The following is a 20,810-nucleotide window of genomic DNA, read 5'->3' on the forward strand; positions in this document are numbered from 1 at the left end:
AGAGGAAGCGTCTCGCCTGCCACTCCTCGTGCCGCTCCGGTCTGGTCTTGTCCCTTCGCCATCCTCCCACCCGTCGCCCGGACACCAGTGCCCCAGGGCTCGCCGCTTCTTTATCTCTTTGGGGCGAACTGAGCTGACCTTCCCACTGCTTTCCCCCCTCCTGCTCCTACATCACGAGGGGCAGCTGCCGGGAGGAGGGTACAGCTCCTCTCCCTGCCCACCCCCCCCGGGGGTCTCCCCGGGTGGGCTCCTCTGAGCACCCCCCGCTGCAAGCAGTGGGGGCTGAGCAGGGCAAGGGTTCAGGGGAGCCGAGCGGGGCAGCCTGGCCGCCTGCCACTGGCTCTCTGCAGCTGGCCGAGCGCTGCCAGGGCGCAGACCTCGGGCAAGAAGGATTGCAAAACAGCCAAGGAGGGAAAGCAAAGAGGCTGGAGCGTGTCGGGGTGCAGCGGGGAACGCCAGAGCGCTGCTGGCAGCAGCCCAGCCAGGGCGGTGCATGGCGGGGTGATGGGAAGGGGTGTCTCCAGGGCTGACCCCCGGCAGGGCCCCGTTCCTGGAATTTGGGCTGTTTCGCAGGAAGGATGACCGGCTTGCTTTCCTCCCCAGGATGGGAGGGAAACGTTTGCCGTCAGATCATCCTGGCTGCCGTCCCAGCAGACACGACTTCCCAGCACCCATGGGCTTAACTCCTCTCCTGGGCGAGTCCTGTCTTGCACCTCGGGACCCCATTTTTTTTCATGAAATGGGGATCTTGATTGGTTGACTCAGCACCCCCCAGCTTGGGTAAGCTCAGACTTTCCTAAAAATAATCAAATCCTGATAAGAAAGCATCCACCCCGAGGCAATTAGGCTGGGAAATTATTTTGTAGGCTTCTGGAGGAGTCTCCCCAAGGGAGATGTTTCTCCTGGGTACTGCTGCACAGCCCAGAGTGGTGCTTACACTGGTGGCTGCACAGGAGGGGCTGGAGGGCATTTTTCTTTCTGCCTCATCAAAGCTTTTGGAGAACTTGAAACTCCACCCAATGGGACAGGAAACTCTGCCTGGTGTTCTCATAAGTGAGAGGGATGAATTAATGGCGTTGTGAGTGCCAAGCAGCGCCACGGCAGCACCCTCAGCACGAGCTCAGCGCCTATCTCGCCTCCCCCACCCAGCTCCCGCTGCAGATCCCTGGGTGATGTGTGCCGGTCCCTGCTGCCATCCCGGCAGCCCCCTTGCCGCCCCTCCCCAAGTGATGCTGAGCCTGCGGGGAGCTGCGCCGGCCCCTGGCACTGCCAGCTGCTGCCTTCTCTGCTGACCTCAGCCTGGGGACAGAGCGAGCAGCTTCTGCCCGTTGTGCTTCCCTCCAAGCTGTCAGCTGAAGCAGCCGGCAGGGATTTAACTCCTGCGGGGCGAGGGTCACGGGGATGGCACGGTGCCCTCCTCGCGAGATATCGGAGCGCCGGATATCTGGCCCTGTGGATGCTGTGGGGGCAGAAGGGCACTAGCAAAGAGGTCCCTGCCTGTGGTGTTTGATGCAGGGAGGGCGTTTACCTTTTCTGCAGGAACAGCCGCCTTGGGAGGCAGCGCAGGCAGCCCTTCCCTTCCTCCTCAAACAGTGAATGGCCGGACATTTGCCGAGATGGAGATTACGGCACACATGTATCCGGATTTCTGCCTCACCGTGTCTGTGAGAAAGCAGGGGGCATGCTGGAAACCTCGCCAAGCCCTGTCCCTCTGCTCGGGGGAAAACGGAGGCGGGAGGGAAAGGGCTGCTGGTTTCTTCACCGGCGACGGTGATGCCAAGGCACGGCACCTGCTCACCAGCCACGGAGCGCCTTTGAAAACATGTCCCTCCCTCCCAGTGGGAGGTGTCCCTGTGCTGAGAGTGTCCCAGCTGTCCAGAGCAGCCCCTTGCCCTGGGCAGCAGACAAAGAGCGGGTACGCAGGCGCCCGCCCGGCCCCGGCGCTTTGGCAGGGCAGAGAAGCGAGCCATTGTCCCCGCGTACTGCCAGCCCCGGCGCCAGCCGCTGCCGAGGACCAGACCAGCAGAGGCTGCCTGGTGGGACGCAGCAGAGCCAGCAGCGGTTGTGCCATGGCCGGGCTGGTGGGGCCAGCAGCAGCCCTGGTCCTCCTCTGCCTGGCCGTGGGGCTGGAGGCCAGCCCGGAGCTCTCCGGTGAGTCGGGGCATGGGCAGGGCGACGAGGGATGCCGGGGACTGCGCCGAGTGGAGGGCGAAGTGACAGCTGGGTTGGTGGGGTAGGGACAAGCGAGGCACAAACCAGTGCAGGCCAGAGGGAGTTTGCCAAAAGAACTGGGGTTTTTTATCCCCTCAGCAGAGCTGGGATCTGAAAACACCCCATGCATGTCCCGCAGCCCCAGTGTGAGCGAGGGAGCGGCTCCCCCCACTGCTGCTACGCTCCCTTGGACAGTTTGGAGGCAGAAATGCAAAAAAAATGAATCTTAAGACAGTCCCCGAGCTTTCCTGAGACCCCCCTGGCCTCCGGGCTGGGCAGTGTGTACAGCTGAAGGCTCCTGGAGCACGCAGGGCTCCCCTGCAAGCCTTTGCTGCTCTGAGAAGGCGAGGGAAGAGATGGGCTGAAGCGCTGCCCGGTCCCTGGCCGGAGCTGGTGGCTGCGCTCCCCAGCCAGAGCTACCTGTGAGTAGGGGGCTGCACTACCACAAGGCACAGCAAGGGCCAGATCCTCTCCCCAGGAGCAGCGCTGGTGAGCCTTACAGATGTAGCCGAGACAGAAATTTGGGATCCCTTGCACTCCAGCGCTTGGGACAATCGGGACAGGTGCAGGCAGGCTGGACGCCCGGGGGCTGCCGTTCCTCTGAGGGAACTTCTAGAAACAGCCACACACACCTTCCACTCCGCTCTGCCGGGCCCAGGCGGCGCGAGAGCCCGGCACAATGCCACTGAGCGCGGCAGGGCGGGCTGCGGCGGGGAGGATGTGATTTCATCTGGGCAGAGCTAACTGCACAACCGCACCATCAGGGACTGAGTCAGCAGCACCCGCAGGCAACCGGAATCACTCACAAAATCTGCCTGCAGCCTCCGTTTCATGGTTTCACCCAAAAAAAAAACCCCATCTTCGCAATTGCTCACTGCCCCAAAATGGTGTGATGGAGAAACCTCTGTCCCTGTGGCCCTGTTTGAGCCTCAGTTTTAAAAAACAAACCACTGGTGCTGCCAGCCAGCATGGCAGCAGAGGAGGGTGCCTGCTGCGAGGCAGGCTGGATTTGGGGAAACCCATTTCTCCCCCTGTTCTTCCTCCATATCCCCCACCACCCCCAGGATTTGGCTCAGCCCGCTGTGCCCAGGGCTGGCCTGGCAGCGGGGGATTAGGCAGCCCCACCGCCAGCCGTCTTGGGGATGGGCAGGCGGGTTTGGAGTTGATGCCAGGCAAAAGTCGAGCCCCAGGCAGCTCTGAAGCCTGCACAAGAGCCTGGCTGCGGCCACAGGCATGGAGCTGCTGCAGGGGATGCAGAGGATGGAGATGGGGGCCACAGCCCGGGCAGGGTCCCATGCCCCTCACAGCCCCCCGTGTCCACTGATATGGGGCAACCGGAGGAGAGGGGCAGGACAGGGTTTGTCCTGCCCCCCTCTTTGTGGGCACTGCACCCCCAGGGGCTGATCCAGCTCTGTGTCCTCCAAGGAGCATCTTTGCATCTCACTGGAGCTTTGACCTGGCTAAACAGCTTGTCTGCTGCCATCTACCGTCCTCCGCCTCTCCTTTCCTCTCTCCTCCAGCACACAGAGGAGCGAGCAAGGGCTCGCTTGCACAAGGCTGTGGCTCTCCCACTCGCTCATCCCAGGCTTGCAAGGAGAAATGCCAGCAGCTGCCTGTGTCCAAGGGAAAGATTAACTCCGAGCAGGGCCAGCTCCCAGTCACGTCCACTGACGTCTCCTGGGAGGGATGCTGGCCACAGATACCAAAGGGTTAGCGGCAGCAGGGAAGGTGAAAGGGGCCCTTTGTGCAGCTGAGCCTGGCACCAGTTTGCAGAGGGACAGAGGGAGAAGTGCGGGGCTGGGAGCCGGCGCTCCCACCTTCTTGTATTGGTTTGGGGGAGTTTGACACAGCTGTGGGCTGGGGGACAGGGTGCGTGTCCTGCCCTGGACCCCAGCACTGGGCTGGGGCTGGGGTGCGAGTCCCTCCAAGGACCCCACAGCTGGGGACTGGGGTCTGTGACCCAGCCAGCAGCCCTCAAAGTTCCCAGTGCCCAAAGGCAGTTCCCAGCCTCAAAATGATGCTTCCCCTTTGCTTTTGTTTTTCTCCAAGGTCTAATGCAAACTGCTCTATCCAGGACCCTACACATCATTTTTTGTCAGCTTTTCCTGCTTCCTCAGCCTCCTCCAGCAACCGATGTCTGCTCAGAGCACTCCTGGCAGCTTGCAGAGCTTTTATTAAAACAGCTTCCTCGCTCACCCAGCACCCAGCACAGCTGATACCAGCCAGAGCTGATAGCTGCGTGTTAAACCCTCTTAAAGGCTGGGCACCTCACTGTGCCTTGTAGGGAAATCAACAGGGTAAGTGGTTTGGGACACAAACGAGGCAGGATTAAAAGAGAGAAATACCCCGCACCGAGAATTCAGGGAGAGAAGGGCCAGTGCCCATCGGAAAGGCCATGGGCTGGGAACGGCTCACACTGACGCACTGGGCTTCTCCAGCAGAGAGACCCAGGGTCAGCTGGGCTCAGATGATGACCTGGTGGCTCGCACCCTTCCATACCGACCCAGCCAACTGCAGGAGCTCGCAGCAGCTGCTGGACCCTTCTTTCCTCCAGCTTGTGGCTTGGCATTGTGTGACAGAAAGCATCCTCCTCTCCCCGACTCCGGTGATCATCTCTGGGTCATCATCTCTGGCTCATCCTTGCTCTCTCCTCCCCATGTCTCCATAACAAGCCTGATTTTCTCTAAACCCTTGACTACTCCTCGTGGGATTCTTCCATACGTGTTTTTTCTGACCTGTCGTCCTGCCTCCAGCTTTCACTTCCCTTTGCTAACCAGCTCTTGGCTGCAATCCTGGAGATAAGATTTGCTGCAAGCCCGCCTTCTCTGCCGCAGCCCCAGTCTGGTCCTGTTTGCCCTGTAAGTGCCCCAGCCCAGGACGTCCTCACTGCCACCGGCTGTCAGGAGCCCAAGCCCCACCACCGCCGTGGTCCCAGTGTCTCCTCCAGCCAACACTGCCCGTGCTCTCCCCTTCCAGGGTACCTGCGCAAGGTGCTGAGGAACCACACCACCCATACCTGCGACGGAGAGCAGCTCCTCATCGTCTGTCCTCGCAAGACCACCATCAGCATCCTCAGCGCCTTCTACGGGCGTCGTGTACCCAGCCCCAACCTCTGCCCCAGCCCTGGCAATGCCTCCCAGGAGAGCACCGAGTGCATGTCCGCCACCGCCCACCTGGTAAGAGCTGGGGGTCCCAGAGGACCGGGTTGCACACTCCTCCTTCCCAAGGTCACTGGGCTGCCTGCTTGGGCTGGGTGGCTGCAGGCAGCGCAGCCTCCCCGTGCCCCGAGGGAGGCTGCTGCCATCGGCATCGGGATTCACTCTTGGGGTCCTTTTCCCAGTGTTTTTGGGAGGTAAGCATGGACGAGACCTTCTGCGGTGGGTCCCAGGGTGGGGCAGCCCTGCCAGACGAGCCTGGCAGGAGACACTGCTGCGTCCTGAGCTGGCTCTTGGAGTAATCCCGCAGGACACAGCAGGCTCGGAGAAAGCAAGAGTCCTGGAGAGAGGTGGTGCAGCAGCTGGGGTGCCAGGCTCGGGAAGCGGGACAGGGGCTCACGAGGGATGCTGTGCTCAGCCCTGTGGGTGCATCCCCTCGGGTTAGCACAGAGCTTGGCTCTTCCCCAGCCAGAAGAAGCACCTGCCCATGCTGGCAGCTCCCAAGAAGCAGATTAATGAAGCAAGTCCAAAGGAGGGTCTATTGATTGCAGTAGCCAAGCACAGGGAGAGGGGAGGAAGACAGGGGATGGCAGAAGGGAAGGGACTGCTCCAAAGCTTGATGTCTGGCTGGAGGAAGCGCTCGCCGGGCTGCTCCAAAAGTCCCACAACCTGCTCCGTGCTGAGGCTGTGCTCGATTCCTCTTTGTGTTTGGGGAAAAACCCTGTGCCCAGTGAGGACATCAGCCTTCCACCAGCCCCATACATGAGATACCACGAGCAGTTTGAGGAATGGGGCAGAGAGGAGCTGGGAGGGATGTCATCCCTTGGCATCCTGCAGGTTTACCCTGGCTTCTGGCTCTCCATGCCGGCATGGCTGGCGTCAGCATCCATGGTCTTGGGGTACCCTGGGCCAGACTGGCTGTTGCAGCTGGCAGCAGCCCAGTCCAGGCATCACAGCAGTCACCTGGGAGAGAACAAGGAGAGCAGTAACGCTCATTCTGCAAAGCCTCGAGTGCGTGTCCTTTGCCAGCCAAACTCTTCCAGTTCTCAGCAACTTCAACCTTGGCTGAACGCTGGAGCCCCATCTCCCAGGGGCTGCGCTCGCCCATGACCCCCTCCTCCCGCAGGAGCACCTGGGGCTGGAGCTGGCCTTGTAGTCACAGGAGCCTGGTCGCTGCCTTTTCCGGAGCCCTGCTCGGCCCGGGCAATGCTCCTCGGCCCCAGCTGCAAGCCCCTGGTCCAGTTACTCAGCTCTACCCATGGCTGGGGAGACGCTGCACCCACTGGCTGCGGGAGAGTGGGTGAGATGGGCAACGCGCCGTGCCGTGCCAGATACAGCACGCCCAAACCATATCCGCTTCTCCCTCCTGGTCACAGGGTTCTGACAAACCCAGGGCAGCCGGGTCGCGTGGTGGGAGCTGGCAGGAGGGTCCCTCAATGGGGACAGGGTTTCATGTGTTACTTTTCTATTCCTGTTCCAGCTCCTTGCTAGGGCTGGGCCAAAACCGCAGCAAACCCAGCTGCGTGCAGCTGCCTGTGGGGAAGGGGAACATGGAGCTGGAGAAGAGGAACAAGAGCTGAGGGGCCAGTTCCCTGCTCTGGGAGCTTGCTGCCCGGTCCTACTCCAGCCACAGATCCCCTCTCGGCATCCCACATGTCCCAGGAGCTCTGCAAGCACCGAGCTGGACCATGCTGGCATAGCACCAAGCCGGCCCCGCAAACCACCCTGCAAACACAGGTCAGGGTCCCCCAGAGCTTATGTGTCAAGCGCAGGATGGAGGATGCGGCCTGGCACAGACGTTTGGAGACCGAAGGGCAGGTCTGTGAGCAGGATCTGTGCAGCTCAGGTTTGCAGCAAGATGGAGCCACTCCACCCGGGGGACGGTGGTCACACAGGGCTGGGTTGCCTGCTGCCTGGAGGCTGCTGTGGGAGGAGAAGGGATGTCTGGAGAGCAGAGAGCAAGGCTGCTGCTGAGGCTCAGCTCTGTTTAGGCAAAACCTGGGGAGAGAGATTAGTTGCATTTCCTCCTCAAATTTCACTTCTGGCAGCCACTGAAGACCAAGAGGAGGCTCAGTCCTGTGCTGGGCTGGTGCGGACAGGGACAGAGGAGGGGGAGGAGGGGACGATCCCATCATCTCAGGTGGTGGGATCCCAGGGCCCGAATCACAATTTCCCAGAGGGGCGGCAGCGAGGGTCAGGAACAAGCCGTGGCCCCACTCCCCCAGCGCCGCCGCCAGCACCATCTGCTCAGACTGTGGGTTTGATGCTGCTGGGGCCTGCAGCATGCCCAGCATCCCAGGAGGATGCAGGGGGCCGGGAGCCACAGCCCCACGGCCAGCCCAAGCCCAGGCTGCCCAGGAGATCCCTGCCATAGCCACGGGCCCGCGCAGCCACCCCGCGGGTTTGGGCCGCCGGGGGCAGGCAGGGACAGCGGGCAGCGGCAAAGGCCACCCCGGTCCCCAGGGGGGACGCTGCCCGAGGTGCTGTGAACCCTCGTCCCCATCTTGTGGCCGCGCGTGTGCATTGCACGGAGCCCTGCTGGCGTGGGCGTGTGGGCGTGAGCGCACGGGTGTTGCACGGGGCCGCGTCGCTGTGCGCTCCTGCACGAATGTTGCACGGAGCCGTGCCAGTGTGCACTCCTGCACGAGTGTGGCACAGAGCTGTGTCAGTGTGCACACCTGCACAAGTGTTGCATGGAGCTGCGTCGCAGTGCACGCCTGCACAGGTTTTGCACAGAACTGTGTCAGTGTGCACACCTGCACACTGGGCCATGTGAATGTGCATGCATACATGGCTGTTGCACAGTGGCATGTCAGTGTCCACGCCTACATGGGTGTTGCATGGGGCTGCGTTAGCGTGCACGCCTGCACAGGTGCTGCACACACATGGCGTGGTGTGATGCTGGTGTGTGTGCTGGCACAGGTACTGGCAGACCTGTGCCGGTACACAGCTCTGTGTGGGTGCAGGGGAGGAGCCAATTCAGGAACCAACACATGAAGCAGGGTCACTGCGGCAGCGGGGGGGGCCGTGAGCAGCCACAGAACACCCTCTCTGCGGGGTGAGAGGCCATTTCCCTGAGCCTGGTGATAGCACTGAGGGAGAGGAGGCGAGAACAACATCAGGATCCTCATCCATCTTCACGTCTGTCCCGTTTTGCTCTCCAGAAGCTGCTGGCTGAGTGCCAGGACCAGCAGTGGTGCCAGTTCTCAGTGCACAGCCAAGTCTTTGGGCTGGACCCGTGCCCTGGGACACACAAGTACCTCATTGCTTCCTACAAGTGCCGGCCAGGTGAGGTGGAGCAGGGTCTGGGCAACGCTGCGTGGGCTCTTCCACGGCCTCGGCTGCTCAGAAAGGGGCAGACAAGCTCCTCCTGTATCTCGCAGCCCTCCTCCAGCCCTGCCCTTGGCAGCTCTCTTGGGCTGAGGGAGGAGGGGGCTGCAGGTGATTTGGGATGCGTTGGGACGCTCTGTGGTGTTACCCCCCAGGGAACCATCGGGTCAAGACTGTGTGCGAGAACGACAAGCTGAGGCTGCAGTGCCGACCAAAATCCATCCTTGCCATTTATTCTGCAAATTACGGACGATTCTTGCGGGGCAAACCAGAGTGCGATGCCCTGAACACTGGGAGACCCCATATAGGTACGCCGGAACAGTTCAGCCAGAAATGGGGCCAGGAGCCATGCAGAGAGCATGGCACAAGTATGCCATTGAGCGGTACCTGTGCCCCTTGGTCCCAGCTGGCTGCTCCCCAGCGGGCAGGGGCAGGCAGGTCTGTCTGTGGGTCCATGCCCCATGTCTTTGCAGAGTGCTTGGCACCGGACGCCCTGCGGAGGGTCTCCAAGAAGTGCCACCGCAAGGCGAACTGCACCGTGGCTGCTGACTGGGCCACCTTTGGGGACCCGTGCCTCCCTGGCATGAAGAAACAGCTGCGAGTCTCCTACACCTGCGGTGAGAGCCACCCGTGGGGCTGGGGGCATGGAGGCCACTGGCTGAGCCCCTGCTGTGCCCACCCTGTGCCATGCAGGCAGGGGCGCGGGGCTCCCTGGGGAGGCAGGGGGCTGCTGGGGATGAGCAGGGTGGTGATGCTCAGTGTGTGCTCTCCTTGCAGTGCCCAAGCAGCTGCTGGAGGAGGTGGGCCCTGACACTTCAGACCCCTTCCTGCTCTCGGACTACATGCACGGTAACGTGGGGGCGAGGCTATGCCAAAAGCAGTGCGGCATCGCGTCCACGCCTGGGTGAACCACCCCTTCCATGGCCTGTTTGCGTCCATGGTACCTACCGCTGGCACGAGCCCTGCAGCTCCATTCCAGCATTGCTGTCCCATGGCTGAAGCCACCCATCAGTCAGTGCCCATGTCTGAGGGGCTGGAGAGATGTGGTCTGCTGGGAGCAGGGGAGAGGAGGACCCGCAAGGGAGCATCCCCGCAGGCAGAGGAGCACTTGTGCGGGAAGGAAAGGAGTGTGGCGTGGTGAAGGGGGCAGGCAGGAGCAGGCAGCCGGGCAGCGGGGCACTGGGGAGCACCTCGCGTCTCAGCCTGCCTCCCCTTGTTTGCTGCAGGTGGCTGGTACAAAGGGCCCAGGTTCTCCAGGCTCCGGGAAGACCGGATGATTTTTACTAGCTCTCTGGCAGCTTTTGCCCACCTTTGGGGTACGTGCCCTCCCCAGCTCTCACGCAGCACCCGGGGGAGCGGGAGGGGCTTGGGAGGGTGGCTCAGGTCCTGTGATGCCCCTGCTCAGCCCAGGGCTCGGCTCAGAGGCAGCCAGACCCCAAACCCCTCTGACAGGGTCAGCAGGCACACGAGGGAGGAGGGCACCAATGCCCATGCTGTGTTTGGGGGGGGCCACGTAGCGCGGGAGCTCGGAAGCTGAACGAGCCCCGAGGTCCCGCAGCATCGGTGGTCGCGGTGCTGCTGTGGTCCTGCCCACAGACCTTCTTTCTCCAATGGGCTGAATTACCCGCCGGGTCTCCTTCCTTCCTGCCCTGCCTGCAGGGGCACGGATGGAGAGCACCTCTCTGCAGGCAAAAATTTCCCTTGGCAGGGGAAACTACTCATTTAAATCCTGGCGAGATGATTCCTCCCACCGTGCTGCCTACCCCGCATCCCAATGGGGGTTTCCTATGGGGAAAGGGGCATTTCAGGACACTGGTGGATGCTGATGAGGCTCTGGGTGACACTTCCATGATCACTGGGGCAGGGTCTGTCCTGCCCCTGCAGCCTGGGTGCTGAGGGCATCCCTGCATCCCTCCTCTTCCTCCCATATGCCCAGCAGAGGGGATTTTCTAGGCACTGATACCCCCAGCCTGCAGAGGCGGTTTGTACCCTGGTGTCTCTCTTTGCTCTTCTCCCTCCAGGTGTCCCAGAGAAAGTTGGCCTCTACTTTCTTTGTGGGGTCTCGGGAGGCCTCATGCTCCTGCTGTGCATCATCAGCCCCAAAACGACCTTCCTCCAGGAGGCTCTCAAAGACGCAGAGCTTGGGAGCAGCTCGGAGCTGAGCAGGACCAAGCTGCGGGACGAGCAGGACGAAGACCTTCCCGATGACAGCTCCTCGGACTCCTCCTTCCGACGCCTCACCCGCACCTACCGGGCCACCGACAGCATCTTTGGCCCTGAGCTGACAGCGGCCATGGAGGGAGCGGTGGAGCACCAGGGCCGCGGCGGGGAGGAGATCTGGATGCCCAAGGAGTCAAGCCCATACGCCATCCACAAGATCAAATCGGCCACCAAATAAGAGATGGAAGAAAACGGCCAGAGAGCAGCAGGGGGCAGAGGCTAAGTGGGATCTGACATCAGAGAGACACAAGAGCTTGGGCTGCTCGGGGTGAGTGGGCATCCTGAGTGGCAGCAGGGCCATGGCAGCCTCAGTGTGGCCATCAACCCACTGCTCCACCAGCCTGGAAACGGCTAACCCGGGGGTAAGATGCGGTCCCTCGGTGTGATGAGCGGCTGAGGGATGGCTCACGGGGCCACTGGCTCCTTTGCCACAAACACGCCTCTAACCCTAAGCTAACCTCCCCATTCTCATCTCGCATCGGCTGGCTCTAGTACTTAACCTTGCTCAGCCACGCCGAGTCCACTCTGAGCCTTTCCAGGCTGTTTGCTCCTGTTTCTTCTTGGGTGCTGGCTTCCAACCCCGGTGCTGCAAACACTCCCCAGCGCTCGGGCAGCATGCCGGCAGCAGAGACGCAGAAATGGCCAGGGCGTGGCAAGGATGCAGGCAGAGCGGGTGGGAGAGTGCTGCGAGCATCACCCAGCACAGCCCTACCATGTCCCGTGCCTTGCAGCCCCGGTACCCCCAGGGAGCTGCACTCCCGGGCTGGGACAGCCAGCAGCTTGGCATGGCACTGGCTCTTATCTCCCTGCGGGCATTTGGGAGCTCTGTCACCCTGTGTTGCTCTGCGCTTTCCTTCATGCTTCCCCCACTGGCAGGAGAGCCCCAGGGTTAACTTGCTGGGGCTTTTTCCAATAAATAAATGCAACAGCTCATAGACACAACATCCCTTCCTGACCTCTGCCTTTAATAGTGAAAAGGGAGGAAAAAGGAAGCAGCAAAGCTCAGCCCTCCCTGTGCGGATCAGGTCCTTGCCTCCTGCCAGTGTTTCTGGCACTGGGCCATGGGGAGCAACAAGTTGGGCCTGTTTTAGCATGGGAAAGGTTTTAGCCTGGGGAAGAGAAATGGGGGAAAAGCAGTCCGTGTGGATCCCATGAACGACGCTTCCCTGCCCTTGCTCCTCCTCTTGAGCCTGAGGCTGTCTGGTAAGCAATCCTGGAGCAAACATCCCCATGTGCCATGCAGAGGGGCTTCTCAGCAGTCCCACAGTGCCAGGGAGCCGGGCTGGGTCTGGGGGTTGCTCCAGCTCCAAAAGGCCGCGTGGACTCTGCAGTGCTGTGGGAAGGGGCTGGATGGAAGCAACGACCCGGCTCTTCTCATGATAGGGACACTCCAGGCACCGATGCTCTTGAGCTAGCACGTAGCAGGGTCTGTTTTTCCATCCGTCACCACACGTGAAGTGCCTGGGCTGGGTGCGGCAAGAAAAGGCTGTGGGGGATGTCAGTGCACCCCTTAATCCAGCGGCTGGCATTGGTGGTCTGCTGGGGGCCAGGGAGGCACTGCCCCATCTCTGCGGCCAGAGCCGTGCTGTGCTCCGCGGTGGATGCTCTCCCGGTGCAGAGCCGGGTGCCATGGCAATGCAGCACCCTTGCACTCCTGCTCCAATGAGGGGGGGTAAGGACTGTCATCCTGCCTGATTTCAGGGTTTGCTGAGGGATGCCAGAGCCCAAGGAGAATTTGGGGGACTCTCACCTCAAACCGGCCCCCAGCATCCTTAGATGACGGGCAGGACTGAGACCACAAACTTGCCTCCATGCTTGGACAGCTCCTGCTGCAGATCCATGGTGTTCACCTTGCAGGGTCCACTTCTTGCTCCCCCCATCTTTCCTCCAGTAGCCTTCAATGGCCAGGTGGGATTTCGGCACATGTGGTGCGATCCGCAGCCCCTGCAGTGGGGCTGGGCTTCCCAAGAGCCTCCTGAGGAGAGCCAGCACAGCAGCGCCGTGGGGACTGGAAAAGCCGGCTTCCCCCTGCCAAGCCTGGGCAGGACAGGCAGACACAGACCCATCCCAAAGCGGGCAGCTCGCCCAAGCCCCCGCAGAGCTGCAGGCAGACTTGGATGGGGTTTTTGGCTGGGGATCTTATCCTACAGGCCGATGCACCGTGTTTCCATCAGCAGTGGGATGTCTCTCAGCTCTGCCTGGCGGGTATGCACCTGACTCGTATTTTTGGCTGGAGTGTGCACTGCCCCAACACGCGCAAGGAAAGGCAGACACCTGGATCCCACAAGGATCCCAGACTGATGGCAAGCAAACCTCAGGGACGGCAGTGGCGGCACCAGGGGAGCTGGGGCTGGAGAGGACAAGTGGCAAGGAGGAAACAAGATGGGCTGGAGCCACAGCAGCCCTGACCAGTTTTGAGGACTGAAGGTACCTGAGATTTGTGGGATCCAGGTTTAAACCCCTGCCGGCCCTGCGAGCACCCCTCGGCCATGCCGCACCCCAAAGCTGTTCTGCTGCTCCTGGCTGTCAGTAGCCCCAGGTCTTTCTGCTAGAGACGTGGCAGAGCTGCTTGTATGCGGCCCGAGTTGCCCTGCCTGTTAGCAAGGAGAAAGGCCGGATCCTGCCCACATGTCCCTTGGGCAGCAGGTTTAAGTCCCCTCGGAAGCTGGCACTGGGATGTTTCCCTAGCAAGGAGTTCATCAGCTCCACCGGCAACAGCGGCATGTGGGTGTGGATTATCCCAAAGGATTTCCTTGGGTTAAACGTAGGAATCTGGAAGGTTTTGCTGGGAATCTGCCAGCTGGGGGAAGCTCTCCTCTGCTGCAGCGCTGAGCTCTGCTGAGCTTACCTCGACTGGGGGCGGTTTCCTTTGAGCCTCAAGCTTGGGCAGTGCTAAAAGCCCCCAACAGCTGGAGAGGGGAAGGGGCCTCTGCACAACAGGTGGCACATGTGCCACCCACCATCCCAGTCCCTAAGGGAATGGGGATCAGGTCAGAGCATCTCCAAAGCCTCGAGGACCACGGGAGCAGCTCAGACAGTGCCAGGTCAGCGGCTGCCCAGCGAGAACCAACCCACACAGGCAGGGCAGCTCCTGCCCTCGGAGCCACCTTTTGCCCCCACCAGCCCAGCTCAGCATCCTCCAGTTGAGCTCAGGCAATGGGTATGGGGCAGGTCCCTTCCACCCCGGGGCTGCAGGCGGGAGTTGCCTCTGCCACCCCTGCTCCCCCAGGTACTTGTCATGGCCAGCTGTGACACGGATGTTAATGCTTCCATCCTTCTTCCAGAAAATGAGATGCTGGCGGGGGTGGGCGTGACTGGCTGGGGGGTCCTCACTGGGGAGGTCAAACCCCCCCCTCTTTGTGATCTCGGCAGGGGATGAGAAGCAGGTGGACCCTCTGAGAGCAACTGAGCTGCTGGAAGAGCCCAGGATGGACCCTCCTGAGTCCCCCAAGCCCAGCAGGCAGGAGCAGAGGGCAGGGGAGGAGGCAAGAGGGACAGACCCTTTCCCCCAGCCATGCTGCAAGGGTTTTTTGGGGCAAGGGGCTTTCTCCCTGGCCAGTATGTTAAACAGGACCCGTTCATGCCCCGTTTGAGGCTGTGTCTGCAGCAGCGGGTTGTAGCCCTCAGAGCTCAACCAACAGGGATGAACTGGTGGCTGGTGGTGCCATCCCTGCCTGGCCGGGTGTGACGGATGCACTTGACCCCTTAACCAAACTCACGGTAGTTTGGTTCAGGCTCCAAAGGAGGTAAAGTCCTAAGCCATAAACAGGCCAAGAACTTCTCTAGTTCCAATCTGCTCTCTGAAAACCCACAGAGGAGCAGAGTGACACAGTGAGCATCCATGCGTATGAGCTTGGAACACCGATCATGCAATTAACACATGAAAAGCGGGTGGCTTTTCCAAGACTCATTTATCAAGGAACAAAGAAAGTTGAGGGTACAAGGAGTTTCATCCATACCTTTCCCATCGCATGTAATTTGACTACAAGCCAACCACTTTATTCCATAAGTATGACAACCTGAGTGAGCCTTCTTTGAGCTTTCCCTGCTCAGCAGCTGGCTGCGTGGTGGTGATCTCCCCTTGAGCTGGGACGCCCTCAAGGTTGCTCCTCGAGGCAGAAAGACCTCTCACCAACAGCAGATCTTTGGTAAGCGACCGGTATCGCACATAACCTTGCGCTTAACAAACTCTGATTTGTGCCTTGCTAACTTTGACTCTGCCTTGGTTGTTTTGAATCATTGTTCAAATGATTGTGCGGTACAGTGACAGAGCGAACCTTGCCATCGAACTTCGTTAAATCGCACTTGGATGACATTGTGTTAAAACCACTTTTAATGATCCTTTTGACAGCGTTCTTTAAGCGATCTGTATCACTCATCTGCGACAGCAGATCACAAGAGCTGCACGGCCAGCCCGGGGGCACACCCTGCCCCCCAAACCAAAGACCCCCAACCCGGTGAGAAAGGGCAGCCCCGGTGTCCGGGGGTCAAAGGGGTGACCCACAGCTCTGGCTGCGGGCGGAGGAAGCGGGCAGCAGGCCAGGGCCGAAGCCCTTGCCGGGGAGCGCTAGGCCCAGAGGCCTGTGGAGGTCGCTCCATCCCCCCCATGAAGGGCGGGAGAGCCGGCGCTGCTCCCCTGGCGCTCCGGGTCCCACCAGGGCGTGATAGGGGGTGGTGGAGGCGCTGAGGCGCTCCACCGGCACCAAACCCAGCCCGCTGACCGCCATGACACCCTCCCCACAGGCCCCCGCGAGACGGATTTAAACGGCAACCCGTCCCACCAATCACCGCCCGCCCCGGTCAGCCGGCCCGGCCCGCCCCCGCCGCAAATCCTCTCTTCCATTGGCCGCTGGAGCTGAATTTTAAACCCTGCCGCCCTGCACCTTAGCAACGCATGCCTACCCGCTCACCGATTGGCCACCGTCTGGCACCGCCCCGCGCTCTGATTGGGCGAGGCTCCGCCAGTGCTGGCCGGCCGCTACCGAACTGCTACTTTCAAAAGAGCCGGGGCCGGCCGTGGGGCGGCGGCGCAGGTGAGTGGGGGCCCCTGGGACCTTCAAGGGGCCCCCGGGGGCCGAGGGGATGAACGCAGGGGAGTGGGGCCCCCACTTGGGGTGGGTGTCTGATGAGTGGGGGTCCCCTGAAGGCTTGGCTCTTCCCTCCCCCGAGAGTACCGACCCCCGCCGTGGGCTCGGTATCCCCTCCTATAGGCCCGTTCCCCAGTGCCCCGGGGGAGGGCAGGGGTGGAGACCCCTCTCCTGGGGGTCCTGCTCCCCTGGGGTGCGGAGGTACCCCTGAGCCCGCATACCCGCCTGGTGTTGGGGGTGGTGGTGTAAGGGAGTGGGAGCCCTTACATCCTTCCCTGGGGTGCTGGGAGCTGCCCCTCCGCCCCCTGCTCCGAGCGGGGGCTTTTGGTGGGGGTCGAGGGGCTCCATGTCCCCATGTCCCCTGGGAGGAGCACACCAGCCCTTCCCCGCACCCCTAGCCAGACCTGCACCCTCCCTGGGGGTTGCCTCAGGGCACCATCTGCCTGCTCAGGGAGGGGGTTGGGGTCTGTCCCTGCTGCACTACCCCCCCCAAGAGGGACAAGTGCTCCATGGTTCTGCCCCTAGCCCTTGAGGGTGTCCCTGGGGGCAGGCAGCTGCCCGCATCAAGCCCTGCCTTGCTCCCAGCTTGCTCGTAGAGGCCAAGGGAGAGGATGCCGTTGCCACGCAACGCCAAGATGCTGAGCACCAAGCAGTCCCGAGCAGGCAAGGTGGGCCCTGCTGCAGAGAATGCCAACCCTGACAAGGTGAGTCCTGAGCCGGGCAAAGGGGTGTGGGGGGCTCCTGTGGGTCAGCTGGCCCCCCATCTTCTAACAGCCTCTATTGCAGGAGGAGAGCTGTCAGGCCAAGAGGTCTCCATCCTCACCCCAGGGTGGGCCCAAGAAGAGGTCGGCGTTTGGGGACATCACCAATGTGAGTACTTCTGTGGGGGTGGGGGCTTTGGTGCCCCCTGTGAGCCCCCCATGAGAGTGGGGCTGGGTATCCCCTCCAGCATGCAGAGTGGGGGGTGTCCCATGCCCTGTCAGCAGGAGGAGAGGTCTGCCTGCAGGGCACACCTCGCTTCCCTCTGTGCACCTCTGTATACCTCCATTTCACCCAAACAGGCTCACAAGAACCAGGTGGTGGCAGGGAAGAAAGAGGCCGTGAAAGTGGCACCACACAAGGCACAGAGGGCCCATGCTGCCCTGGGGGTGGCCAAGAACAATGAGATCAACCTGAAAAAGTGAGTAGCCAGGGGAGGTGGGGACAGGGACGGGGGCACAGGAGACACTGCAGGGCCAGTACCTGCAAACCTGTCCCATGGGAAAGAACAAGTAGTGGTGGGGGCTTCCTTTGAGTGATAGACACCATGAGCAGATGGGGAGGGCAGACAGTAGATAAAACAGCCTCAAGTTGCACTGGGGAGGTTTAGATTGGATATTAGGAAAAATTTCTTCACCAAAAGCGTTATCAAGCATTGCAACAGGCTGCCCAGGGAAGTGGTTGAGTCACCATCCCTGCAGGTATTTAAAAGATGTGTAAATGTGGCACTTAAGGACATGGTTTAGTGGTGGACTTGGCAGTGCTAGGTTAACAGTTGGACTTGATGGTGTTAAAGGTCTTTTCCAATCTAAACGGTTCTAAGAGTCTTTATGGGGATATTTTAGCATCAAGGGGCTCTGGAGAACCCCTTTCAGCCAGGACCTCCCAGCAATGATTTATACTCTTGTCCTGTCCAGGTCAATGAAGAAAACTCCCCCAACAGAGGCTCCTGCAGAGCTCAAGGAGGATCCTGTGCCAGAGGAGCCGGTGCCTGCACAGGTACTGAAGCCCTCCGAGGAGAGGGCAGGGACCCTAGGCTGCAGCCTGGCCCCCAGTCTCATCCTGACGGTGCTGGTCTGTGGTTGCTGCTGGTGATATTGGGGCATCAGGCAGTGCTTTGGACCTCAGAGATACTCAGGCCAGTGTGATGGGAAGCAGGGGAGGGGGGTAAACCCCCCCCCCCCTTCCTTCCCTCTCCCATGGGAAAGAGTGGGGTGGGGGCTGCAGGGTGATGGGGGCAGATGGGGAAGGGGGTGCAGATGTGCAGCAGCCTTGCCCTGAAGGGGTGACCAGCACCCGCAGGGCTCGGGGCCTCCCCCTTACCACTGCCGCCTCCTTCCCACCAGGTACCAGCAGTGGAGAACATAGACAAGGAGCAGCTGGGTGACCCCTACGCCAATGCGGAGTATGCCAAGGAGATCTTCGAATACATGCGGGGAAGAGAGGTGGGTGATGCCTGGCCAGGGGGTGGCAGCCCTGTCTGGGGAAGGGGTGACCGTATGGGCAGGGCTACTTGCTGCCCAGAGGCTCTGAGCACCTGGCGGGGGCCTTGTTTGAGAGTGGTGGTGTCCAGCAAGCCCCTGACAGCTGGTACCTCGGCAGGAGAAATTCGTGCTCCCCGACTACATGGAGAAGCAGCCAGACATCAGCGGGGACATGCGTGCCATCCTAGTGGACTGGATGGTGGAGGTGCAGGTACGTGGGCATGGGGAGGGGGCATGGCCTTCTGCAGAGCAGCCTCCACCCTGCCTTTGGCGTGTGGGACCTCAGTATGCTGGCAGAGGCTCCTGCAAGTGTCCCCAGTGCAGAACTGATCTTCCCCCTCCCCAGGCTGGGCATGAGCCTGCATCCATCCCTCCGAGCCTGGCTCTGCGGGCACCTCTGGCCCATGTGAGGGAACCAGGTGGGCCTAGCTTCTGCCTGATACCCACTCCTGCCCCCCTGCCCGCATCCTTGCAGGAGAACTTTGAGCTGAACCACGAGACGCTCTACCTGGCTGTGAAGCTGGTGGACCACTACCTGGTGGAGGTGGTGAGCATGAGGGACAAGCTGCAGCTCATCGGCTCCACTGCCATCCTCATCGCCTCCAAATTTGAGGTGACTCCTCGTGCACTGTCTTGGGGTGCTGGGGCAGAGGGGGCTCTAGCTCTCTGGTCGCCATGGGTTATTGAAGAAGGCCAGGTCCCTGCGGTGACAGGCCACTGCCTTGAGAGCTGCTGGGGAGTCATGTCTGTCCTCGTGTTACCCCTTCCTATCCCAAGGGCTGCGAATGCAGTCCTGGTGGGCTGGATCTTGTCTCCTGGCGTCAGTGGAGATCTGGCACCTCTCTGCTCTGCAGAGACCACCAGGACACCTGAGTTCACCTCACGCAAGCAAGGCTTGGAGTTATAGCCAAGGGCTGGGGCAGTATAGACAACACACAAGCCTCCCTGGGTGTTGTAACAGTCCTTTCAGGGTCTGGCAGGGCATGAATACTTAGAGGGCCTGCAGACTGGTAGGATTTCCTGAGTGTTCACAGGAACACCCATTAGGGTGCTAAGCAGAGCAGTTGTGCCCCGGCAGGAGCGGTGCCCACCATGCGTGGATGACTTCCTCTACATCTGTGATGATGCCTACAAGCGGGAAGAGCTCATTGCTATGGAAATGAGCATCCTCAGCACCCTCAAGTTTGACATCAACATCCCCATCCCCTACCGGTTCCTGCGACGCTTTGCCAAGGTGGGTGCCACAGGAGGGTGGGCTGGTGTCAAGGTGCCTCCAGGCACCCCTTGTATTGGCTCCCCGGGGTAGTGATGTGCATTCCCAGGGCCCTGGGCTCCCAGCTGGCAGCAAGGAGGGTTTGGCTAGGCCCCCCCAACAGGGTTGAGGGGTGAGGATGCTGGTCTGTGGCAGGCTGGGCGTGTGGGAGCTGTGTCCTGTGCCCCAGGGGCAGCACTCTAGATCCCAAAAAGGTTGGGGGAGGCGGAGCAGCGTTGCTTGAAAGACTGAGCCTTTTCCTGCCTGCCCGGCTGTAGTGTGCCCGTGCCACCATGGAGACACTGACGCTAGCCCGCTTCCTCTGTGAGATGACCCTGCAGGAGTATGACTACGCCCGGGAGAGCCCCTCCAAGCTGGCTGCCAGCTGCCTGCTGCTGGCACTCACCATGAAGAACCTTGGTGGCTGGGTAAGCGCCTGCCTGACCTGCTGTCCTGACCAAGGCACCCTGGGAGGCACCACGGGGGTGCAGGAGTGGATGGACTGGTGTGCAGGGGTGATGCTCTGGGGCTATGCTTAGATTTGGGGGGCTGGAGAGGGGAGATAATGGCTGTACTGTCGCTGAGAGGACCCAGCTCAGCCCCACTGTTCCTCTGCAGACCCCCACGCTGGAGTACTACAGCGGGTACTGCTCCCAGGACCTGCATCCCCTGGTGAAGAGGCTGAATTTCCTGCTCACGTACCAGCCCCATGACAAGCTGAAGGCCGTGCGCACCAAGTATTCACACAGGTGAGCATCATCGGGCTCTGCCTCAGGCCTGCCCCTCTGCAGAGGGTGGCACCACCAGCATGCACCCTTGGGTGCTGCAGAGGTCGGGGGGGCCCTGGTGGATGGGTGTCAGGGCTGTGGCTGAGCTCTAAGCCAACATGGTTCCTTCCAGGGTCTTCTTTGAGGTTGCCAAAGTCACCCCCATGGACATGCTTAAGCTGGAGGAGATACTGAAGAGCTGCTAGCCCTGTCTCTGTAAATAGCCTGTAAATAGCCGGGTGCTCTCTGACACGGGAGCACTATGTACATAAATAATAGCAATTTTAACTGGAGGGGAGGGGGGCGGGAAAAAAAGTCATGTGGAGCTGTCAATAAAATACTGTTTGTCTTACATGCTGGTGGTGGCTGCTGGGACAGGGGTAGGGGATGGTGGTGGAGATTACACTGAGCCCCTGAGCTGTGGTTGCCCTTGCTGTGTTGGGGCGGGGGGGTACATGAAGGGGAGCAGGAAGGGGTGACAGCAGGAAGATGAGGGGTGAAGGGGCCAGGTCCCCATCACCCTCCCCACACCCCTCCCCTTCCCC

The 20,810-nt window shown here is 61.1% G+C and overlaps 2 protein-coding genes across 4 annotated transcripts; both read left to right on the forward strand.

Moving 5' to 3' along the window:
• Positions 1-3: 3 nt before the first annotated feature.
• LOC142087891 (protein eva-1 homolog C-like) lies at positions 4-11,094 on the forward strand. Of its 2 annotated transcripts, XM_075162663.1 has the most exons (9): positions 4-780; positions 1,540-2,151; positions 5,188-5,387; positions 8,531-8,654; positions 8,852-9,004; positions 9,170-9,313; positions 9,474-9,545; positions 9,923-10,012; positions 10,718-11,094. In XM_075162663.1, the coding sequence occupies exons 2-9, from the start codon at positions 1,617-1,619 to the stop codon at positions 11,092-11,094; spliced, it is 1,695 nt and encodes a 564-aa protein (XP_075018764.1). In that variant the 5' UTR covers positions 4-780; positions 1,540-1,616. The 2 variants fall into 2 exon arrangements, with proteins under 2 accessions (XP_075018764.1, XP_075018766.1); XM_075162665.1 differs by lacking the exon at positions 9,923-10,012.
• Positions 11,095-11,188: 94 nt separating this feature from the next.
• Positions 11,189-20,616, forward strand: CCNB3 (cyclin B3). 2 transcript variants are annotated; one of them, XM_075162666.1, is made up of 14 exons: positions 11,189-11,278; positions 14,289-15,064; positions 15,660-15,949; positions 16,589-16,707; positions 16,790-16,873; positions 17,065-17,183; positions 17,680-17,761; positions 18,109-18,207; positions 18,365-18,457; positions 18,722-18,859; positions 19,325-19,480; positions 19,777-19,926; positions 20,117-20,247; positions 20,399-20,616. In XM_075162666.1, the coding sequence occupies exons 4-14, from the start codon at positions 16,615-16,617 to the stop codon at positions 20,469-20,471; spliced, it is 1,218 nt and encodes a 405-aa protein (XP_075018767.1). In that variant the 5' UTR covers positions 11,189-11,278; positions 14,289-15,064; positions 15,660-15,949; positions 16,589-16,614; the 3' UTR covers positions 20,472-20,616. The 2 variants fall into 2 exon arrangements, with proteins under 2 accessions (XP_075018767.1, XP_075018768.1); XM_075162667.1 differs by lacking the exon at positions 19,777-19,926 and having other exon boundaries at positions 20,399-20,557.
• Positions 20,617-20,810: the final 194 nt, after the last annotated feature.

Source organism: Calonectris borealis, chromosome 13, assembly GCF_964195595.1.
Source record: "Calonectris borealis chromosome 13, bCalBor7.hap1.2, whole genome shotgun sequence".
Lineage (NCBI taxonomy): Eukaryota > Metazoa > Chordata > Aves > Procellariiformes > Procellariidae > Calonectris > Calonectris borealis.